Raw genomic sequence first — 19,883 nt, 5'->3', positions numbered from 1 at the left:
AGAATTAGTTTTCTAATGGGAGCTACAAAAGCCTCAGGGCTAGATGGGCTTAATGAACTATTCTACCAAAGCCAATGGTTGGTTATTTAGGAAGAGATATTCAAGACATTTGATACTTTCTTCAAACAAGGTACTTTCGACTCCATAGATTAATGAGACCCATATTGTTCTAATTCCAAAAGTAAACAACTCAGAAAACATTACCCAAAGATGGCCAATTAGCCTTTGCAATTCAATCATTGCTAAGGTAATGGCCCATAGATTGAAACTCGGGCTCCTTGATCTTATCTCTCCATAACAAAGCGCTTTTGTCAACGGCCGCCAAATTCAAGACAACATATTCATTGTCTAGGAGGTGTTGCATCAGCTAAGGATTGCGAAAAGGAAGAGGAAATTCCAAATAGTCCTAAAACTTGACATGCAAAAAGCTTATGACAAGGTTGAGTGGGATTTCTTATGTGATTATATGCTGAAATTGGGCTTCTGTGGAAGATGAGTCTCTCTAGTAAAGTAATGTATATCCTTAGTTCTTTTAGAGTCAATGTGAATGGAGAACTTTGTGAACATTTCCAGCCAACCTAGGAGTCAAGCAAGGGGACCCTCTATCCCCTATTCGTTCATCATTGTGGATAAAAGTCTATCCTCTCTCATGACTAAAGCGATAGAAGATGAAACGATTAAGGGTATCAAACTTAACAAAAGTTGTCCCACGCTATCACGACTCTTATTTGCATACGACATCATTTTCCTCCTAGACGGAACAATTAGAAAAGCCCAAAATATAACATCCATCCTAAACCAATATTGTTTTGCCTTTGGTCAAGCTATGAATCTCAACAAATCAAGTATTTTCTTTAGGATAAACTGCCCTCAAGGACTCAAGTTAAATTTAGTGGCTGAATTGCGTGTTCCAATTATAGAAAAACGGGAAGTATCTTGGAATACTTTTTAGACTGGGGTCAGACCATAAAATAAATGTTTGTCTAGATTCTTACAAAAGTTGATAGAAAATTAAAAGAATGGAAAGAGAAACTGATTTCAAAGGCGGGCAAAGAAATCTTAATCAAAACAGTTGTTCAAGCAATGCCACAATATGTCATGTCCATCTTCAAGATCTCTATATCTATTTGTAGGGCAATTGAAAAGAGAGTATCTTCATTATGGTGGAGACAAAACGCAACAAAGAATGGCATACGTTGGAAAAGATGGGAAAACCTAAAAACAAGAAAGGATTGTGGGGGCCTAGGGTTCAGAGATTTGGTACATTTTAATCAAGCAATGTTGGAGAAACAAGCTTGACGACTAATCAAAACACTAGATGCTTTATGGAGCAAAATTTTCAAAGGTATTTACTTTCCCAAAGGAGATTTCTAGAATGCACCAAAAGGCCCCCGACCTTCTTGGGGGTGGCAACGTATCTTAGTAGGAAGAGACATTATAGAACTAGAAATTGAATGGGAAGTTGGGGATGGAAAAACAATCCAAGTAAGGGAGGGCCAGCTAATCGAAATGACCCTCACCCAGTCTAAACCCGGGACCTGATAAATTAGTGTGGACAGAAAACAATGCAAGGATCTATCAAGTCAGGAGTAGCTACAATATGATACATGCTCGGGAAAGTACCAAAATAGAGGAATAACCATAAACATCCTACCAAGCCCCTAAAATTCTATAGCATAACGTCTTGAAATTACAAATCTTTCCAAAAGTTCGACTCCTGCTATGGAGTATTTGCAACAACGCACTCCCAACAAAAGAAAATCTACATAGGAGAATGATGATACCTGAATCAACTTGCTCACTATGTGGTCAAGTTCCAGAGATAGTGAAACAGCTCTTTATGATATGCGATTGGACAAAAGAAATCTAGTTAGACCCCAGGTTGGAAGCGCACACCTCCCTTACAACAATCACTAGAATTGACAAATGGGTTTGTGAACCTCACTTGAAATATGAACCCAAAGTCGAAAGCACTATTTGGGGGGTCCTATGACAGATCTGGAAGGCAAGGAATACTCTGATTTTTTAGGGAGAAGGCCATACGTGAGATCCATCATCGAATAAGCCACCTCCATGGTCCATATTTATGCGAAATGGCACTCAAGGAGACAAAAGGAGAGACGAGACCCATGCTGGGACAGACACAATGGAGCCTGCTGCTGTCGAACACCCTCAAGCTAAACATTGACATCTCTTGGTGCAGTTTGACGATGGAGAGATCGGTGGCCGGAATATGCAGAAATGAATGAGGAACCATCGTCGACGGATTTGCCAAGCAAATCCGAGCTTCTTCAGTGTTGATTGCGGAAACCCTAGCTGTCTGAGAAGCCTTATTGTGGTTGAAGGAAAGCCAGTGGAGAAAGGAAAGTACATTTGCATGAACTGAACTCTGAACATCCCCTGCACGTGGAAATAAACTCTAATAATTCAAAAGCGATGGAGTGGGTGACAGGCCAACTAAGAGCACCTTGGACCACCTGGTCCATTATTGAAAACTGCAGATTATTAATAGCCCAATTACATGGAGTTTCTTTAAAGTATGAGCCGAGAATTGCAAATCAGACTGCGGACTGGATTGCCAAGGCCCACCAGACAGATTCTCTACTACTAAATTGGAAGAGAGTCCCCTCTCTTCATTATGTTTAATTTTATGTCTTGATCTTGAAACTTTATGTTACCCACCTAATCGTTAGCAATGGAAAGTTTGTCTTCTAACCAAAAAAAAAAAGTAAGGTAGGATTTTTCTTCAAGTTATGATTGAATATACAAATTATTAATTTGTAGAACGCAAATGCTTCCCGAGACACATCATGCGAATGTTCAGCTCTATACAACTTTGTAGTTGACGACTTTAAAGATGAAAAATATACGTAGTTTAGTTCTACAAGCATAAATTCATTCGCTTTGTAAAGCACACTTCATGCCCAAAAATCCTCTCGCTCGGGCTGCGAAAGCAACCAACATCAACTTAGCGTTTACCTGGAACCCATTTTGTTGGTCTGATGATATATGGAAATCATAGATAAGGATCGTAACAACTCTATTGTGACCCTCTTTCCGTGATGCAAGTAGGGAAAAGATGGGTTTAAAGGTAATGTCAAATGGGGATCAATTATCCTCAATTGGCGTTGATTCTCTCAAATCCTTACCTCATGAGGTATTGTAGTATACATCACTTCCTACACAACTAAAAATTTAGGGTCAGAGATGTGATTACACTAGTTATCTAAGTAGTGCTCTTTCGGTATTTAAATTTGATTATTTTATAGTTAAGGTGTCTAAGTAGTCTTTTTACCAAAATTATGAATAGATTTTCGTCTGCTAAGTGTCCATGCAATGTTTTTGTTTTTTTAATGATCATTAAAAAAAATTAGCCTAACATTTAACTAAAACAAGCAAAGCACAACACTTAAAAAGCAATATAAAAGAGATACAATTAATTCATCAAAGATAGTAATGACAAGTTGAGCAAAAAGTAAATTGTAGTAAAGCAACTTGATACAAGTTAGGCAAAAATATAACATGACTTTGTTATTAAGCTTCAAGATAGCAACCCCCATGAGATTAGTTCAAATTGAGTTCTATTTCTAATTAAACTAAACTATTTAAATCTAAACTAGAGAGAATCATGAATTTCCCTGCACCATGTATGTACAATCTAAATGAAACTAAACTAATAATAATACTAAAATCTAACGATCTAATCAAGGTTTACTTTCCTAATCGAGTTTTCAATTTGTTATGTTATTAAATTATTTTGGATTTTATTTATTATTTTTATCCATTATTATTTATTAGAAGGGGCACAGGTCGGGTCGAGCCCTTGAGCCCAGTCAGTATGTGAGCCACCGTGGATTTCGTAGGTCTGGGCTATGGACACACGTTGGGCTTTATTACACAAAGTCCTCTTTTAGATGCAAAACTCTTGAATTTATTATAACTAAGTTTAGCCCTGAGCCCAATCTTTTGAAGACTGATTTAAACCCCTTTTCACTATGTCTTACTAAGTCCATTTCTGAATATAGCCATACTCCACCCAAGTCTAACTAAACTAAATCCAAACTCTCAACTCTTTAAAAACGAAATGAGCGCAAGCTTACAAAAGACACAAATGATAACCATTCTTTTCTCAGAACTAATTTCTAACTAAAAATAATTTTTTTTCTACTTCTATTTCCTTGATGAGTTTTTGAGTAGAGATATGCATTTGATAACAACACAAAATTTTCATTCCTGGAACAAAAATTCATTTGATAAGTCCTAACATTTTTGGTAGCGCCTAGCAAGCGGGTTACGGCATGCAACAGGAGAGCGACAACCATGGGCAGCGGGCAAGTCATGAGAAGAGTTTTATTTCTACTTTTATTCTAGAAATAAAAAGGAAGAAATTTTGTACTTACCATTTATGTTTCAAATATATTTATGTGCTAAAAATTTCTATCTAAGATAGAAAAATGAAATTGGATTACCAAAACAGATTTCTATTCTAAACTTTTTTTTCCAGGAACAGAGAAATATAACAATAGAGAAATAGAATAATTATCATTCGCACCCTAAGCAATTAAAACCCAAATTCATTAAACCTAATTAAAAGCTTTCTTGTAACATCGGGTAATCAAAAGGCATTCGTAGTTTTCTTCTTCAAGCACCTTCCAGGATGCTCAAGGATTACGGATTACTCACGAAGCATTTCCACAGTGAACCACGCTAGTTATTTCTGCTTAAGCCAAAAACAATATTCTTTGCCGTGCACAGCCACCACGGGTCACGACCTCACGAATTCAAGGAAGATACAGGCATAAAAATAAATAAATAAATAAACCAACGAGGACATGGAAGCGGACATCCAGACTCGTATGATTTACCTCCCATTATTCCTCGCTGAAATCAGTCATAAAAAATGACGCTGGACCACACAAGAACATAGAAGAAGAGAAGGTGTTTAGATTCGGCCTCAGCGAATGATGAAATATGGCTGAAATCAAGTCTAAATACTAACAAATTAAGTGATAATAATCAATCTACGTCAACACCTATTTACGTTCAGGCCAAATCATTAGGCTAGTTTTCATTCGTGTTTCCAAGGCACTCATCAAATATGTTGTGTGCAGTCCGCGACAAAAGGGGAAACAAAACAACAATGGCTTCAGATTAGAGATCGAGTTCAAACAAAGTTAATCAAAGATGTATGCAAGCATAGCCGTGGATTCGAGTTGAATCAAATTCGATCCTAATCTAGGACATGTTTCTCTCGGTTCTGTTACTCCCTCAAAACAGGGCATTACAGGGAAGATAGATTACTTGATTAGTGAAGCAAGGGGAAGCTATGAAGATCGATGAGCGAAACTTGGACGTTCAACATCAATGAAGGTTGGCATTAGTGAAGGAATCTCGAACAGGAGTTGGGTCACTTCATTTCCGACCGAGGAACGGAGCACGGTGAAGCTCTGACAAAATGGCCAGTAACGGCGGTGATCGGAGTCTGACTTCTTTCTCAGGCCTTCTTCTTTCCGTCCTGAAACGAGCCGAAGGAAAGAAGAAAATGGACTGGGGTCTTTTTCCTTTTTTATTTATTATATATTTATTATCTCGCCATCTTTACTTTTGTAATTTTACGAGAATGAAAATTTAAATTGTTAGACCAAAATTGGGGTGTGAGCAAACTCTTATGACTATTGATTCATACATTCAATCTCAAGCTCACACAAAATCTAACCATGAAGATTTTAATAACAACCACGCACGACATATGGCAAAAGTGGAGATTTTTCACAAATGGACGAAACCTATCAAAAAAGAGAGGATTCGCATTTTTCTTTATGCTTTCATGTTCATATTGACTCGAATTATTTTGCGTGCTCGAAACGTCGCATGTGCTTACATTATGATTCGATAGATAATGCAATTTTGTGATTCATATCTTCTTTTAATCAGGGGACATATCTACATGATACGATTGGATCCATTTATGTAAAACTCCATGAAACTCCATGTAAACTCTTTGCAGAAATCTAAATTGATGTGAAGATTCGTTGACCTATGCAACGTACCGCTGTCTTGCTAGTTTAGGCCTAGTTTGGTAACCTTCCGGGAATAACTATTTTTGTTCTTTTATTTCTTGGAACAAAAAAAAAAAAAAACAGAAATCCATTTGGTAAAATTTTTGTTCCCAATAACAAATTTTTTTTTTCGGTAATAAATTTGGAACAATATCAAAAGTAGAAAAAAAGTAGTTTCTTATTCCCGGGAACAATTCCTAGAATCGGTTTTTTTTTTCTTTTCTTCTCTTTTCTCTTCTCCTCTTCCCCTTATTCCCTTTGGCCCGTTGCCAGCCCCTGGCAATGCCAAGCCACAGTGAGACTCGGCCTCGCCAATAGGCTTGAAGCTCGGCCTCACGCTACCTAGGCAATGAGTGAGGTCAAGCCTTGCGAGTGGCTGGGCAAGCGTCGCCTAGCCACCAGTGAGACTCAGCCTCGCCCAAATTTGGCGAGGCCAAGGCGAGCTCATCAAACCTTGCCCAGCCGGTCACGGACCACAGCGGTGGTTGGCAACCCAGCCGGTCACGGACCATAGCGGTGGTTGGCAACTAGCTACAAAGAAGAAGAAGAAGAAGAAGAAGAAGAAGAAGGCCTAGCCACCGGTGAGACTTAGCCTCGCCCAAATTTGGCGAGGCCAAGGCGAGCTCATCAAACCTTGCCCGGCGGTCACGGACCACGGCGGTGGTTGGCAACCCAGCCGGTCACGGACCACAGCGGTGGTTGGCAACTAGCTACAAAGAAGAATGGGCGAGGCCAAGGCGAGCTCATCAAACCTTGCCTAGCCGGTCACGGACCACAGCGGTGGTTGGCAACCCAGCCGGTCATAGACCACAGCGGTGGTTAGAATTAGAAGAAGAAGAAGAAGACAGCGGTGGTTAGAATTAGAAGAAGAAGAAGAAGAAGAAGAAGAAGAAGAAGAAGAAGAAGAAGAAGAAGAAGAAGAAGAAGAGAAGAAAGAGAAGAAGAAGAAGAAGAAGAAGAAGAAGAAGAAGAAGAAGAAGAAGAAGGAAGAAGGAGGAAGAAGAAGAAGAAGAAGAAGAAGAAGCAAGAAGAAGAAGAAGCAAGAAGAAGAAGAAGAAGAAGAAGAAGAAGAAGAAGAAGAAGAAGAATGGAAGCCTATTGTCTCATTGAGTTTAAAGCTGTTTTGAGCAAGTAAGCTAATTTAAGGAATTGGCAACCCAGCCGGTCACGGACCACAACGGTGGTTGGCAACTAGCTACAAAGAAGAATGGGCGAGGCCAAGGCGAGCTCATCAAACCTTGCCCAGCCGGTCACGGACCACAGCGGTGGTTGGCAACCCAGCTGGTCATGCAAGTAAGCTAATTTAAGGAATTGGCAACCCAGCCGATCACGGACCACAGCGGTGGTTGGCAACTAGCTACAAAGAAGAATGGGTGAGGCCAAGGCGAGCTCATCAAACCTTGCCCAGCCGGTCACGGACCACAGCGGTGGTTGGCAACTAGCTACAAAGAAGAAGAAGAAGAACAAGAAGAACAAGAACAAGAACAAGAACAAGAACAAGAAGAAGAAGAAGAAGAAGCAAGAAGAAGAAGAAGAAGAAGAAGAATGGGGAAGCCTATTGTCTCATTGAGTTTAAAGCTGTTTTGAGCAAGTAAGCTAATTTAAGGAATTTGGTGCCTTGACCCTAGTAGAAAATGACATGTCTTTATTAAAGTCTTTTCGGAGATGTAAGTGGAATTGTGTACAGTGTTGAGTGCTTTTTACTATTTGCTTTCTCGCTTTCTTTAAACTTTCCATTCTCACAATTTGACTTTTATTAAACGCAAATTCTTTTTGAGATGTTTTGGAGTACGCAAATTAGATATACAATATGATGATTTATGGGAGAATTACCAAAAAAGTCCTAAACCTATTGCAATTGTGCCAATTCAGTCCTAAACCTTTTTTTTTTTTTGCCAATTTAGTCATAAACCTTTTATAATTGTGTCAATTCAGTTTATTCAGCCAAAATTGGCCGGCCAATGTTGACGTGGACGCCGGCGGGGGACAACCGCCGGCAAACGCGATGTGGCAATTTAAAAAAAAATCGAATTTTAATTTTTTTTTTAAATATTTTTAAATATTTTCTTTTTCACACCTTCTCTCTCCTCGGCCGGCGAGGTGAGGGCCGGTGAAATCAACCTTGCCGGCCACCGGGCGAGGCGAGGCCCCACTAGATTTGACGAGGTCGGCCTCACCAGCCGCCATTGGCGAGAGCGAGGCCTCTCCGGATCCGGCGAGCTCGGCCCTCACCAAGGCTAGGGGCGGAGACGGGGAGGGAGAGAGAGACTGGAAGAGAAGAAGTGGCGGAGCGGGGAGGCGGTCACCGGGGGGGAGAGGGAATCGGGGGAGGCGGAGTCGAGCTGAGGAGACGACCGGAACGCCCTCACGCGCCGCAACAAAGAAGACGAGTCCCTCCACCGAATCCCCCGATTTGCCCCACCGGAACGAACAGCTCGGCCTGATTCCGACCGCCATGAAGCTATTAGATTCTGTCAGCCGAACCTCAGCGTCATTGGTGGTGTCTACTTGCAACCGAGCGATGTAGCGAGCTTCGATGTCCCTCGGATAGGCCCTCAGATCGGGCATCCGGTCGTCTCCTCAGCTCGGCTTTGCCTCCCCCCGATTCCCTCTCCCCGCCCGGTTGACCGCCTCCCCACCTCTGCCCTAGCCTTGGCGAGGGTCGAGCTCGCCGGATCTGGCGGGGCCTCGCCCTCGCCAGCAGCCGGCAAGGCTGACCTCGCCAGATTTGGCGAGGCCTCACCCTCCCTTGCTCGCGTAATGATCAAGAAGTGGGAGATGCTCGAAGAGGCACGAGACTCATGATTCAAGTTCGATTGGCAGGACTCATCCGCGGTTTTAGCGACCCTACGTATTGAACATGTTATCGCGCATGAGAATAATGATGTTACAATGTAAGTTTAAGGAAGAGACTGACAAGGGAAGAGGCCCTTGCACAGAAGATTATGCGTTTCGAGAACGACGACCTGCAAAGTGAAATTCCGCCGGTAGCTCATCCTCGCTCTAACAGCATTCGCCCCTGGAGCAACAAGTTATGTTAAAACCCTGGCCAGCATTATTAGTGGAATGACATGAAGATTACTACAGCCCGAGCCCGTGCTCATGTCAACAGGTCCGAGCAGGATGCCAAATGCCCGGAGGCACTCTCAGTCCTTTGGAAGTTCCTAAATGGAAATAGAAGTACGTGACCATGGACTTCATTGAAAATGCCAACCCCGAACCGAACAAAATCACGATTCCATTTGGGTGATCGTCCATCGTTTGACGAAGGCCACTCATTTCATACCTGTTCCAGGGCTAAAAAATTTCCACTCATGATTAGACTTCTCTCTATTTCCAGGGCTGAACATTTTCGAAAGCCAAGCAATTGATATATTGACAAATATTTATTAAACCAAAACAAATTATATGAATTTTTATAAAAATAAATTATTGGTAATATTGATCAGAATAATTAGTTGATTCAAAATATTTTCACTATTGACAACAATTTATTTTAGATATTTTTGTAGGTGATAACATGAAATTGTTCATAAGAAAATGATTTTTGAATTATTCAATTTTTGCCAAACAAATTGATCTTGTATGAGAATTAGTATTTTTTTTTTTTTAAGTCTTGAATACAGCATCACAAGCCAAAATAAAAATTAAAAAAAGGACAAATACACTAAAATTTAATTGCACAAATTTGATAAGTTTTAGAACTTAATTACATTAAAAATTTTAGTACATATTCAATTTTGGTCCCTAAAGTATATGAAAATATTCAATATAATCTTTCCATTGATTTGAGTTCAAAAACAGTATCATAAAATACATGGACTAAATTGAAATTTTATTAAAAGTCTAGAAATAATATTGAACAAATTAAAAGTTCAATGACCATATTGTACATTCGGATAAAGTTCAATGACCATATTGAACAAATTGATCAAGTTCCATATTGTGCATAGAGCTAAAATTTAGGGACCATAAGTGAAATTTTTTAAGTTGAAAATGGCCTCGAACACCTTTCGCTCTTGTCCCAAGGTGACTAGCTTTAGATTGGCCATTTACATTGTATTAACGGGGTCCCTAACTCATAAAGAATTTACACTTGATGTAATTTGTGCTACTATTTATGGTTGTATGTTCTATAACTAATAATGTTTTGTTCGAAAAAAATTCAGATAAAAAAAATGTGGGGGCATTAGCCCAAATCGGCCGAGATTGAACAATGGTGATTTATAGATTGAAAGTTCGATGATTCAAACAATAACTTGAGACATCGTAAAAGTTTTAAAATTAAGGAGCAAGTTTCGTAATTTTCTAATCTCAATAGGTGTTCTTCGAGTTTAAAGACTCATTACATTGTTTTTAAACAAGTTTACAAGTAGAGTTGAAAAAATATTCCAATACCAAGTTTGATCAAACTTAAAACATTTCAAGTATCTTTTCAAATAGAATTACGAGGTCTTTCATTTTGAAGATGGTCGATGCCTAGTCTAAGGCCTTGTCTTCTAGACTGGAGCTTCGCCATTTCTCGAGCGATTCAAGCTTCACCTCGGGTTCTTGGTGCGCCACGTTTTGTTTGGTATCAAAGCATAAGATTCTAGGGATCTATAAGGCGAGTTAAAACGGAGTTATAAGGAGCAATTCTTATCATAGGATTAGGAGGACTTGAGGTTTGTATTGTCATAGAGCTCGTTGTTTTGATAGCTCTGACTGAATTGCTTGAGCTGCACTACGTTCATCAGCATGGAAAGCTGTTTTGATAATGCCGGCATGTTTTGCTTGATTGCTAAGGTGACCTGGTGAGTCATAAGCATTACATTTGAATTTCACATTGAGAATGCCTCCTAAGTTGATTTGGAAAAGCCTGGATTAGCATCGAAAGACTCATCATAAAAAAGTAGATTGATGAGAAACTGGCTATGGGAAGTAAGCTACCGTGCGCCACGCTCCGAGATCACAACCCACCCCTGGAGCTATAACGAGCTCGAACTTGGTTCCTCGCGTCGATGGAATCTTGCGAGCTTTCCAAGAATGTTGGCGATCTCATGAACCGACAAGCGCAATGCCGAGGCGCAAGCCGCTCCCTCATGGAGCTGCCAACGCCACCACTACCAATGCCGCAACAACTGCTTTTGTGCAAAAGGGATTTTTGGTAGGGCGATTCCCGAATGTCCGTCCTCCGAGGTTGATTGGCTCTGGAGACCCTGACCAGGCTGAGCAATGGATCAGCCGGATGGAGAGTGTTAAAGGGTGTGTTCGGTTCAACTTTTCAATGAACTTTCAAGCTCCAAAGTTCTTTGGTAAAATGACAAAGCATTTGGTAAGCATTTTAAAATAACTTTTGACCATATGTTAGTGTTGGGAATGCTGAAAGCTTAATACTACTACCACCCAACCTTCCAAAGTAGTATTTGCAAAATACTAAAACTAAAATTAAATATTTATTCTCCTTCTAAAATTACCTTAACCAATTCTTTAGTTTTTCGATTTTGCTCCTCCCTGTAATTATTTATCCTCTTCGCCTGAAGGCGGTCAACGAGGCCAAATATGGTTGACAAAGGGCCAGTGAGGGTTGCATGAGACCCAAGTGAGGGCTGCCAAAGGTGGCGTGACCTCGGGCGGCAGTTGCTTGGGTTGCACGACCTTAGGTGACCTCGACCTAGGTCTTGTATGACCCTTGTGACCTAGGCGATCCTCGCTAGGGTCTCGCACCACCCAAATGGCAGTTGCTTATGTCGAACGCCACCATAGGTCGTGTGACCTTAGGAGGCCTTTACTTGAGTTGCGTGAACCTCATGGGAGGTTAGGCAACCTCAACCAATAGCGCTGGAGCCAGATTTGGCTCAGCAGCCATAGCCATTTGCCTACTCCGGCGAAAGACTTGAGTTCCTTTTCAAAAAGAAAATATAAAAAATATATAGTCAAAGCTCATTGCAAAAATCTTTTTTTGTCAAATACTATTTAAATCTAAAGTCCATTTATAAAGAATTTTTACCAAACACAATTTGTATTTTCTCCAAAGTGCTTTGGGTTTTAGAATTTACATTACACTCAAAACTCATTTACAAAGTTGAAATAAATTTATTCAAAATATATCTCAAGTTTAAGTTCATTAAATAAAATCTGGGCAGAAGCAAAGTGGTTAGATTATTCGGTCACGCTAAATGTATGGACTTCTTGATTGTGGAAATTAAAAAAAAAAAAAAAAAAAAAAAAAAAGGAGGGGGCACAATTATTTAAGTTAGTGGAGTCGGCCAAGGCGAACAAAGGGGAAGTTGACCATGGACTTTGTTGACTGAATTGACCGAGTTGTAGTGGATGCTGTGCTAAAAAACGGATGGGTCAGACTTATAAATGATTTCCTCTCCAATTATATTATACAAATATATGGTTATAGGAATCTTTGAAGCGCCGCTGTTGACGTGAAGAACCCTTGAAGCACCGTCTATGAGTGCTTGCCAGTGGGCTATCTTCGTGGGTTTTACCAAGAATTTAATGTTAAAGTCAATTAAATTTAATGATAAAATTTGTTAATTTATTTGTGAGATTGGGAGATTATTTTATGAGGAATTATGAGACTAAACATTGTGTGAGTTATTGGATGTAATCGGAGTTTGGATATACTAAAAGTATTTTGAGTGATCGAGTGTGATTGTAATATTTGTGATATCACTTAATATATAATGGAATTCATTCATGATCTCCTCGTGAACCATATAAATTTAGTGTTCGATATATTTACTTATTATGCCTATTTTAGTATTTGATCACTTGCTCTCATAACAAAGAGAACGTTTGCATGTTGATAAGACATCGGAAAAGCATGAGTCGTGCTAAACCGTCGTCCTTCAAACCCCCCCAGGAGCACAAGCTTTACGCTGAGCTGAATAAATGCAAGTGCTGACTTGATCGTCTGACTTGATCGCGGCAACATTTCTTGAGCATGTGGTCTCTGGTGACGGCATCCTAGTCAATACGGCAAAGATAGAATCCTTGATAAATTGGGCAAGACCATCTTCCTCAGTGATTGAGATTAGAAGCTTCCCTTGGTTTAGTTGGATATCGACGTTTCATGCAATGGAAACCTAGAAAGATTAACGAGAGCAAAGATTGCAAGAGCTCCCACGCCCATTTTGACAATGCCCATATGGATTGTGGGTGGATTCGTGAGATTTAGGATGCATGCTCATACAACATGAGAGAGCGGTAAACTCATCATTGCGATGGTTTTCTCCTATAAAATCCAGAGACATTATTTATCCCCACGGCAAGAAGTTCGAAACTTACATGTTAACGCTGTTGGATTCAGCTATTAAAAGATTATGATTACGAGATTCTATATCGTCCTGGAAAAGCAAAGATTGGAGCCAATGCGCTCTGAGTCCCATGACCGGGGGTTCCCTTGCTCGTGTAATGATCAAGGAGTGGGAGATGCTCGAAGAGGGACGAGACTCATGATTCAAGTTCGATTGGCACGACTCGTCCGTGGTTTTAGCGACCCTACGTATTGAACATGTTCTCGCGCATGAGAATAATGATGTTACAATGTAAGTTTAAGGAAAAGACTGACAAGGGGAAGAGGCCCTTTCACAGAAGATTATGCGTGCCGAGAACGACGACCTGCAAAATGAAATTCCGCCGGTAGCTCATCCTCGCTCTTACAGCATTCGCCCCTGGAGCAACAAGATATATTAAAACCCTGGCCAGCATTATTAGTGAAATGACATGAAGATTACTATAGCCCGTTCTCATGTCAACAGGTCCGAGCAGGATGCCAAATGCCCGGAGGCACTCTCAATCCTTTGGAAGTTCCTAAATGGAAATAGAAGTACGTGACCATAGACTTCATTGAAAATGCCAACCCCGAACCGAACAAAATCACAATTCCATTTGGGTGATCGTCCATCGTTTGACGAAGGCCACTCATTTCATACCTGTTCCAGGGCTAAAAAATTTCCACTCATGACTAGACTTCTCTCTATTTCCAGGGGCTGAACATTTCCGAAAGCCAAGCAATTGATATATTGACGACGATAGAAGGTTGCGTATCTAGATACAATGCTATCCGTCACCAAGCCACCACATAAATGGATGTTGGCAGATCTTGGGACTCAAAAACATCAATCTCACAGAACTTGATCTGATTCTATATCATTCATATTATAAATCAAAACAGAAATCAACCAGAACTTATACAGAATTAAGCTAGGAGAAGCACATACAGCACCTTCAACCTACCAAACTTCCCTTTTTGGCTATACTATTTTTACCCTTCTACATATTCCTTTTGCTTTTGATTCCTGTACAGTGTAGAACCACAGCAAATTCATGCGACAATTTCTGTGTATACAGACAACTTGTCTTCAATTGGACATAAATGGAATTCTCTGCAATCCTTTATCTGACTGAGATTGTCGCAGAGATTGTCATTAAAATTCTGCATGGGGAAAACAGGATCAGAAATCACAAGTAAATACAATTAAAGCCACTTTCAACATGGGCATGTATGAGTCGCGCAGCAACTTTCCAAGTTCAGTCGATGAGCTGATTAACACCAACATTTTTCACCCAAAAAAAATGCATGACTGATCAAATACTGTTTGTGGTTGCAATTACAAAATGATTATTTGGTCTTCCGCTTAAGCACATAGCATGTATTCAGAAGCCACCCATTTCAGTAATCCCACTTCAATTTCACAATAATAAGCATCATATCCTAGTACCCAGCAAACTCATTTTTATTGTTTTAAAATTCCAAAGATAGCTTACACATATGTAAGTAGCATTTGTTTCCATATGTAAATAAACCTAAAAGATGCATCTAAACACATCCACAATCATAAATTTCCAAAGGATATCCATGGAAGTTACAGTCTATGTCAGTAAAATGTCCATCTCTATTCCTCTTACTTCACAAGTATATGTGTGTGTGTGTGTGTGTGTGTGTGTGTATTTCAGAATCTCTACTAGTCTTTAGTTGCTCAATTCATCAATAGGAACCCAAATTTGTAACTTATTTTTATCAGTTATTTCCACATGGAAGGAATCAAGCTCCATTTCCCCATTTTCTAGTTTAAATACCTACCATCTACTTTGAGCAAAGTTCATATACATTAAATGACACAAACAGAGAAGCCGCTCTCACCTCCTTGGAGCTAAACAAGATCATTCCTTGCTAGATTTTGTCCAGAAGAATCCCTTTCTTCGGGTTGAATGATTCTCTTTCAGGGACCTACTCCCCTTTGATCCAAAGGAGAAGTGGCGACTCAAGAAAGGTTTCCCTGAGGAGCTTCTCATGACTGAACTGGAGCCCACCCTAGAACCCTTCACATCACTTCCACTACTTTTGAAGCGATCATACACATAGTCACCACTGAGATCACTATCCACCACTTGATTTCTTGATCTTTTTCCCTTTTTGATTTTCGAATCCATTTCTGCTTTTAATGCTTTTTCAGACATCTTGAGGGTCTGTTTCACCCCAAAAGTACAGATTGGGCAAGCGGGATCATACTTGTCAATGTCTGGTGTCATAATCTCCAAACATTCAGCATGATAAATGTGACCACAGATTAAAACAGCCACAACAGAAAGCTCATTGTTAGCGATTATCTTCTGGGTGCTCCATGACGATTTCTCAGTCAACAACTTTGTGCAAACTCCACAGGTTTGCTGATCAGTAGAAGTTTGACAACTTCGTTTGGTTATCTTATCACGCTTCAAGCCAAAAGGTTCACCATCAAAAGACCAACTCCCCTGGCGAGAAGTAGCCACAAGTTCTGAAAAGGCATTGACAGACCACCCATCTGAAGACCCACCATAAGAACCCCTAGTTGAATCATTGCTCCATGAAGGGATCCCTGGCCTTTCTTCAGCATCCAACTGACTGCTCGGTGACTTACTCCCTTGAAGTTTATTGTCAGATTTCTGCTGTAAAAGTTGTTTTCCTGAAGAACTAGGTTGCCTTAATGGAGTTAAAGTAGCTGGCTGCAGATGAATTTGTGAAGATGATGACAATGGGGATGAAGCTGAGGGTAAGCAAGAGACCGAAAGTTTTGTAGGAGATGGACACAAATAAGCTGGAGATTCTCTGGAGTCCACCTAAAAAATTTCCAAGAAGAGTTCATAAACATCTACAGAAAGCATTCAAATCAGGAATTTCTGTGGATTTACATTTACCTGCTCCAAATTCACATCCAGCGAGAGGTTGTGTGAAATAGATTGGTCTGCAATACACACTAGAGAGTGTAAGCTTAATAGGGCTATACAACTATACATTAGAACTAAAAAAGCAAATCATAAAGTCTAACAACAAGTGAATAAGGAGATCTAATTATGCAAACTAATAGATAATAACAATAAGCAGGGCTCTTTGCAGTAACGACCCTCATTTTTCCCTTCAGCAGGGAAACGGCTTGCTGCATAACAACTAGGACTTCAATCAATATTCCTAAGTGTGATCGAAACATACAAGTCTTGAATCTTTGGCCTGACCCAAAATGGTCCAACTTATCTAGATCTACTAACAAAATTAATTCTTATCCTATCACCAACAACTTGTTCGCACAACTAAGAAAACACCCAAAGTGTTTCTTGAATCTTTGGCCTGACCCAAAATGGTCCAACTTATCTAGATCTACTAACAAAATTAATTCTTATCCTATCACCAACAACTTGTTCGCACAACTAAGAAAACACCCAAAGACCTCATACAACTACACCACAAAGGTGCAGAGAAGTGGAAAAGGATGAGAAACTGAGGAAACCAAACAAGAGAATCCGATCACAAGTGGATATTCTTAGAGCCAAGAGAACGTTAACTGTGTCAACTGGCCAACTATACCACAAAGTCAAAACAGTCGAACAAGGTCTAAATAAACTTTCGAGGAACAACTTAAGGATGGAATCACAATGCAGATGTTCACCACCCTGGCACTGACCACTATTAGGCAACTATATGACCCTGGGCAGGCCATGTCCTGCTACATATGCAGCCAATCTCTTAGACAGAAGGTGCTCACTAAAAGATCTTAATATTTTCAGCGTAAATATGAAATTCCATCAAAATGGTCTAATGACACAAATCAGGTACTTATCAGATGTTGTCCCTCAGGTACACGTACAAAGTTCAAAAACCAAGTCCATCAGACTCTCTTCTATGCAGTATGAAGGGCCTTCCCTCTTAACTCCATTCCACCTCACTAGAATAACCATTGCTTCGGCTCCCTTAAAAGTTTTTTTCATTATTGCCCTTCAAATCAATTATGCAATCTGAACAAATGAGGAGAGTGTGAACATTGACTAAACTGAAATTATCGCTATTTCTCTCAAAAAGAGAAGTGCTGAAAGATTGCACTCTCAGGATGGCGACATCTTAGCCAATCTTGATTGTATTGAAAAATAGGAATGACAAGATAAGAGTGAAATATTTTGCCTTCTGTTATCAGCAAATGCCTTTCACCACCATGCTGGAACTTAGGGCCACAAAAACCTAGCTACATGCTGTGCAACTCAGACCAATTGCCCTAGTAATTTAAATGATGCTCTTATTTTATTTTTATTTTTTGGTCGGTAAATGCCGCTCTTATTACAAAAATAAAATTGATATGAGGATACTTACATTCAAAAGATAAAGCATGGCATGCTTCTCTTACTCTCATTTTTCAATCTTCTCAGAGAAAAAAAATCATACTGCTCTATTTTGTCCTATATTCATGTAAAAATTAGGGCCCAGTCTTCTCATGAAAGATTTCATACAGCTACAAACAAGTCTTTTTCTGCCTAGTAGTCAAAATCAACAAGCAGTGCACAAGCTAACCATAGAACTATCCGAAGGGTATGGATTAAAATGCAGTAAAATTTCAAAAAAAAAAAAAAAATGGTAAGTGTGGAAGAAAGTGGCTGAATAATGGTGGAAAACAAATCTTAACCTAAGACACATTGTATAACCAGTATAAACTCACCAACTAAACAAACTCTTGTTATTGTTATTATCAGCAGCAGACTGCTAAAACAAACTTATTGACATGCATATCACATACATAGACCCATACATGCTATTGATGAGTAGAATCTTCAGAGAAACATGCCCTAGTTTAGAAATTAATAATGAAGATTAAATTAGTTAACATAAAAATATAATCCAGCAACAGTCTACCTGAACCAGCAGTTCTCACAAGTCCAGCAGTCCCTTCAGAAAATGGAGACTTAGGCCATGATGGCCTACGGGAATTATCCAAAGAACCTCCATCCTCTGATGCATAAGAACTTTCAAACTTGACATCTAAGCGATTATTTTGGCTGATTCCATCAGAAAGCCAACCAACAGAAGCCTCTTCACCTGCCACACGCCCCCGGTTTTCCCACGGAAAGCTCCATGTTGGCGAGTATCGTACATTTCGGTGAAAGAATTCATTACTTGACCCACCCAGGATAGTTTTGTCTCTAGCAGCGACACAGCAAGCTGAACCCATTCTAACAAGCACCAAAATCAAAATCTGTAACTGTAGCCAGACAGCACTGTTCAAATATGCAAAGCCTACAGCTTTACAATTCATCTGCGCAACGTTTCTCCATGCATCTCGCCACCATCATACCCGATGCTTGCTCCTCCCAATCATGCAAGACACGACTTCAACCTGGACATCAAGAAATACTGTAATCAATCATCCGGAATGAAACGCTAACTACTCCAACAAATGCATAAACGTCACGACAACAAATCTAACAGCTATATAAAACTAACTTAAGTTCATAACTAGTAAACTCATGAACAAATCATCAAATCATCGCCTCAGCCTTTATAGAAAACAAAAAGGAACTTAGGTCTCATTAATTCGGCTACCATGTTGTCCTAAACGACCAATTCGAAGCTCGACATAATTTTTCTTCCAACCTCCGGCGACACCAACTCTACAAACCCATCAACAAAAGGGCGGAGAAAACTCGCAAAAGAAAAAGGGTAATTAGACTTCGACGAGAATTATCGAAAAAACAAGACGAACGCACCGTGGTTCGAAACAGGAAAGGCACGAAACAGAACCCATATGTTACTGTAAATACTCTCTACACCACGTATAAAAAAGCAAGCGGAAATCGACTAAATCTGCTACTTTTAAGGCTACTTAGAGCAAGTCCAATTCGAAAACCACCTCAAATTAACAGAAAGAGTTCAACACTCGACAACTCGGATGGGGGGGATCCGAAATGAACGCGCGGAGAACGAGAACCGCGGTAAAAAAGATAACTCTTCTCGCTCCAATAAAGGACAGAAAAAAAAAAAAACAAAAAAAAAACACGAAAAATTCGTTGAAAATCGCGATTAATACACGACACGCATCGGAAACATACGAATTAGGTCGGGCCGAGGATGTCCGATGAAAGCGCGCGTTCATCGCCGAGACCGGAATCTCCGGCGCGCAGAAGGACGAGGCGAGGACGCCGGCGCGATCGGATCGGGCCCGAAGCGAGGCGGCGTCCGGCGAGGCGCGAGGCGGTGCGGAAGTTAGAGAGAGAAAGCCGCGGGCTGGGAGGCGAGGGCTTTTCTAGAGAGAGAAAACTGAGATACAAGAGTGTGAGGTGAGAGGTTGGTTCTTCGTCTTCGCTGCAGAAGGAGAGTGAGGAGTCGTTTCGGTGGGGAGGGGGCAAAAACGGCCTGTCGTTTTGGGGAGCCGTCGACGTTGACGGGATTTCTCCTTTTTGGGGTCGGAACCGTTAACGGAGTTAAGAGGCGACGTGTTTGTCGTGGCCGTCTGTGACACGCCGACGGTGTGTGGGCCTCCTTATTCCCGGTAAAATGCGAGAATTTTCAGACGGAAATTCGCGACCGAG

At 40.4% G+C, this 19,883-nt stretch overlaps 1 protein-coding gene across 2 annotated transcripts; it reads right to left on the bottom strand.

Annotated features, from left to right (window-relative positions):
- Positions 1 to 14,051: 14,051 nt before the first annotated feature.
- Positions 14,052 to 19,649, bottom strand: LOC104453350. 2 transcript variants are annotated; one of them, XM_010067878.3, is made up of 5 exons: positions 19,404 to 19,649; positions 18,211 to 18,691; positions 16,233 to 16,291; positions 15,199 to 16,154; positions 14,052 to 14,490 (listed from the first exon to the last, which is right to left on the bottom strand). In XM_010067878.3, exons 2-4 carry the CDS (start codon positions 18,608 to 18,610, stop codon positions 15,219 to 15,221), a joined length of 1,395 nt encoding a protein of 464 aa, XP_010066180.2. In that variant the 5' UTR covers positions 18,611 to 18,691; positions 19,404 to 19,649; the 3' UTR covers positions 14,052 to 14,490; positions 15,199 to 15,218. The 2 variants fall into 2 exon arrangements, with proteins under 2 accessions (XP_010066180.2, XP_010066181.2); XM_010067879.3 differs by having other exon boundaries at positions 16,233 to 16,279; positions 19,404 to 19,648.
- Between the last annotated feature and the right edge of the window lie 234 nt (positions 19,650 to 19,883).

The sequence above is a fragment of the Eucalyptus grandis genome, chromosome 7 (assembly GCF_016545825.1).
Source record: "Eucalyptus grandis isolate ANBG69807.140 chromosome 7, ASM1654582v1, whole genome shotgun sequence".
NCBI classification, from domain to species: domain Eukaryota; kingdom Viridiplantae; phylum Streptophyta; class Magnoliopsida; order Myrtales; family Myrtaceae; genus Eucalyptus; species Eucalyptus grandis.
This window is presented reverse-complemented; position numbering and strand designations above follow the sequence as displayed.

Excerpts from the sequence above, each read along its gene's own strand:
- LOC104453350 (XM_010067878.3), bottom strand. The coding sequence starts at position 18,610 with ATGAATTGTAAAGCTGTAGGCTTTGCATATTTGAACAGTGCTGTCTGG. Across the intron at positions 16,292-18,210 it reads TGTGAGAACTGCTGGTTCAG|TGTGTATTGCAGACCAATCT; the intron begins GTAGACTGTTGC and ends TACACTCTCTAG. Across the intron at positions 16,155-16,232 it reads TGGATGTGAATTTGGAGCAG|GTGGACTCCAGAGAATCTCC; the intron begins GTAAATGTAAAT and ends GAAATTTTTTAG.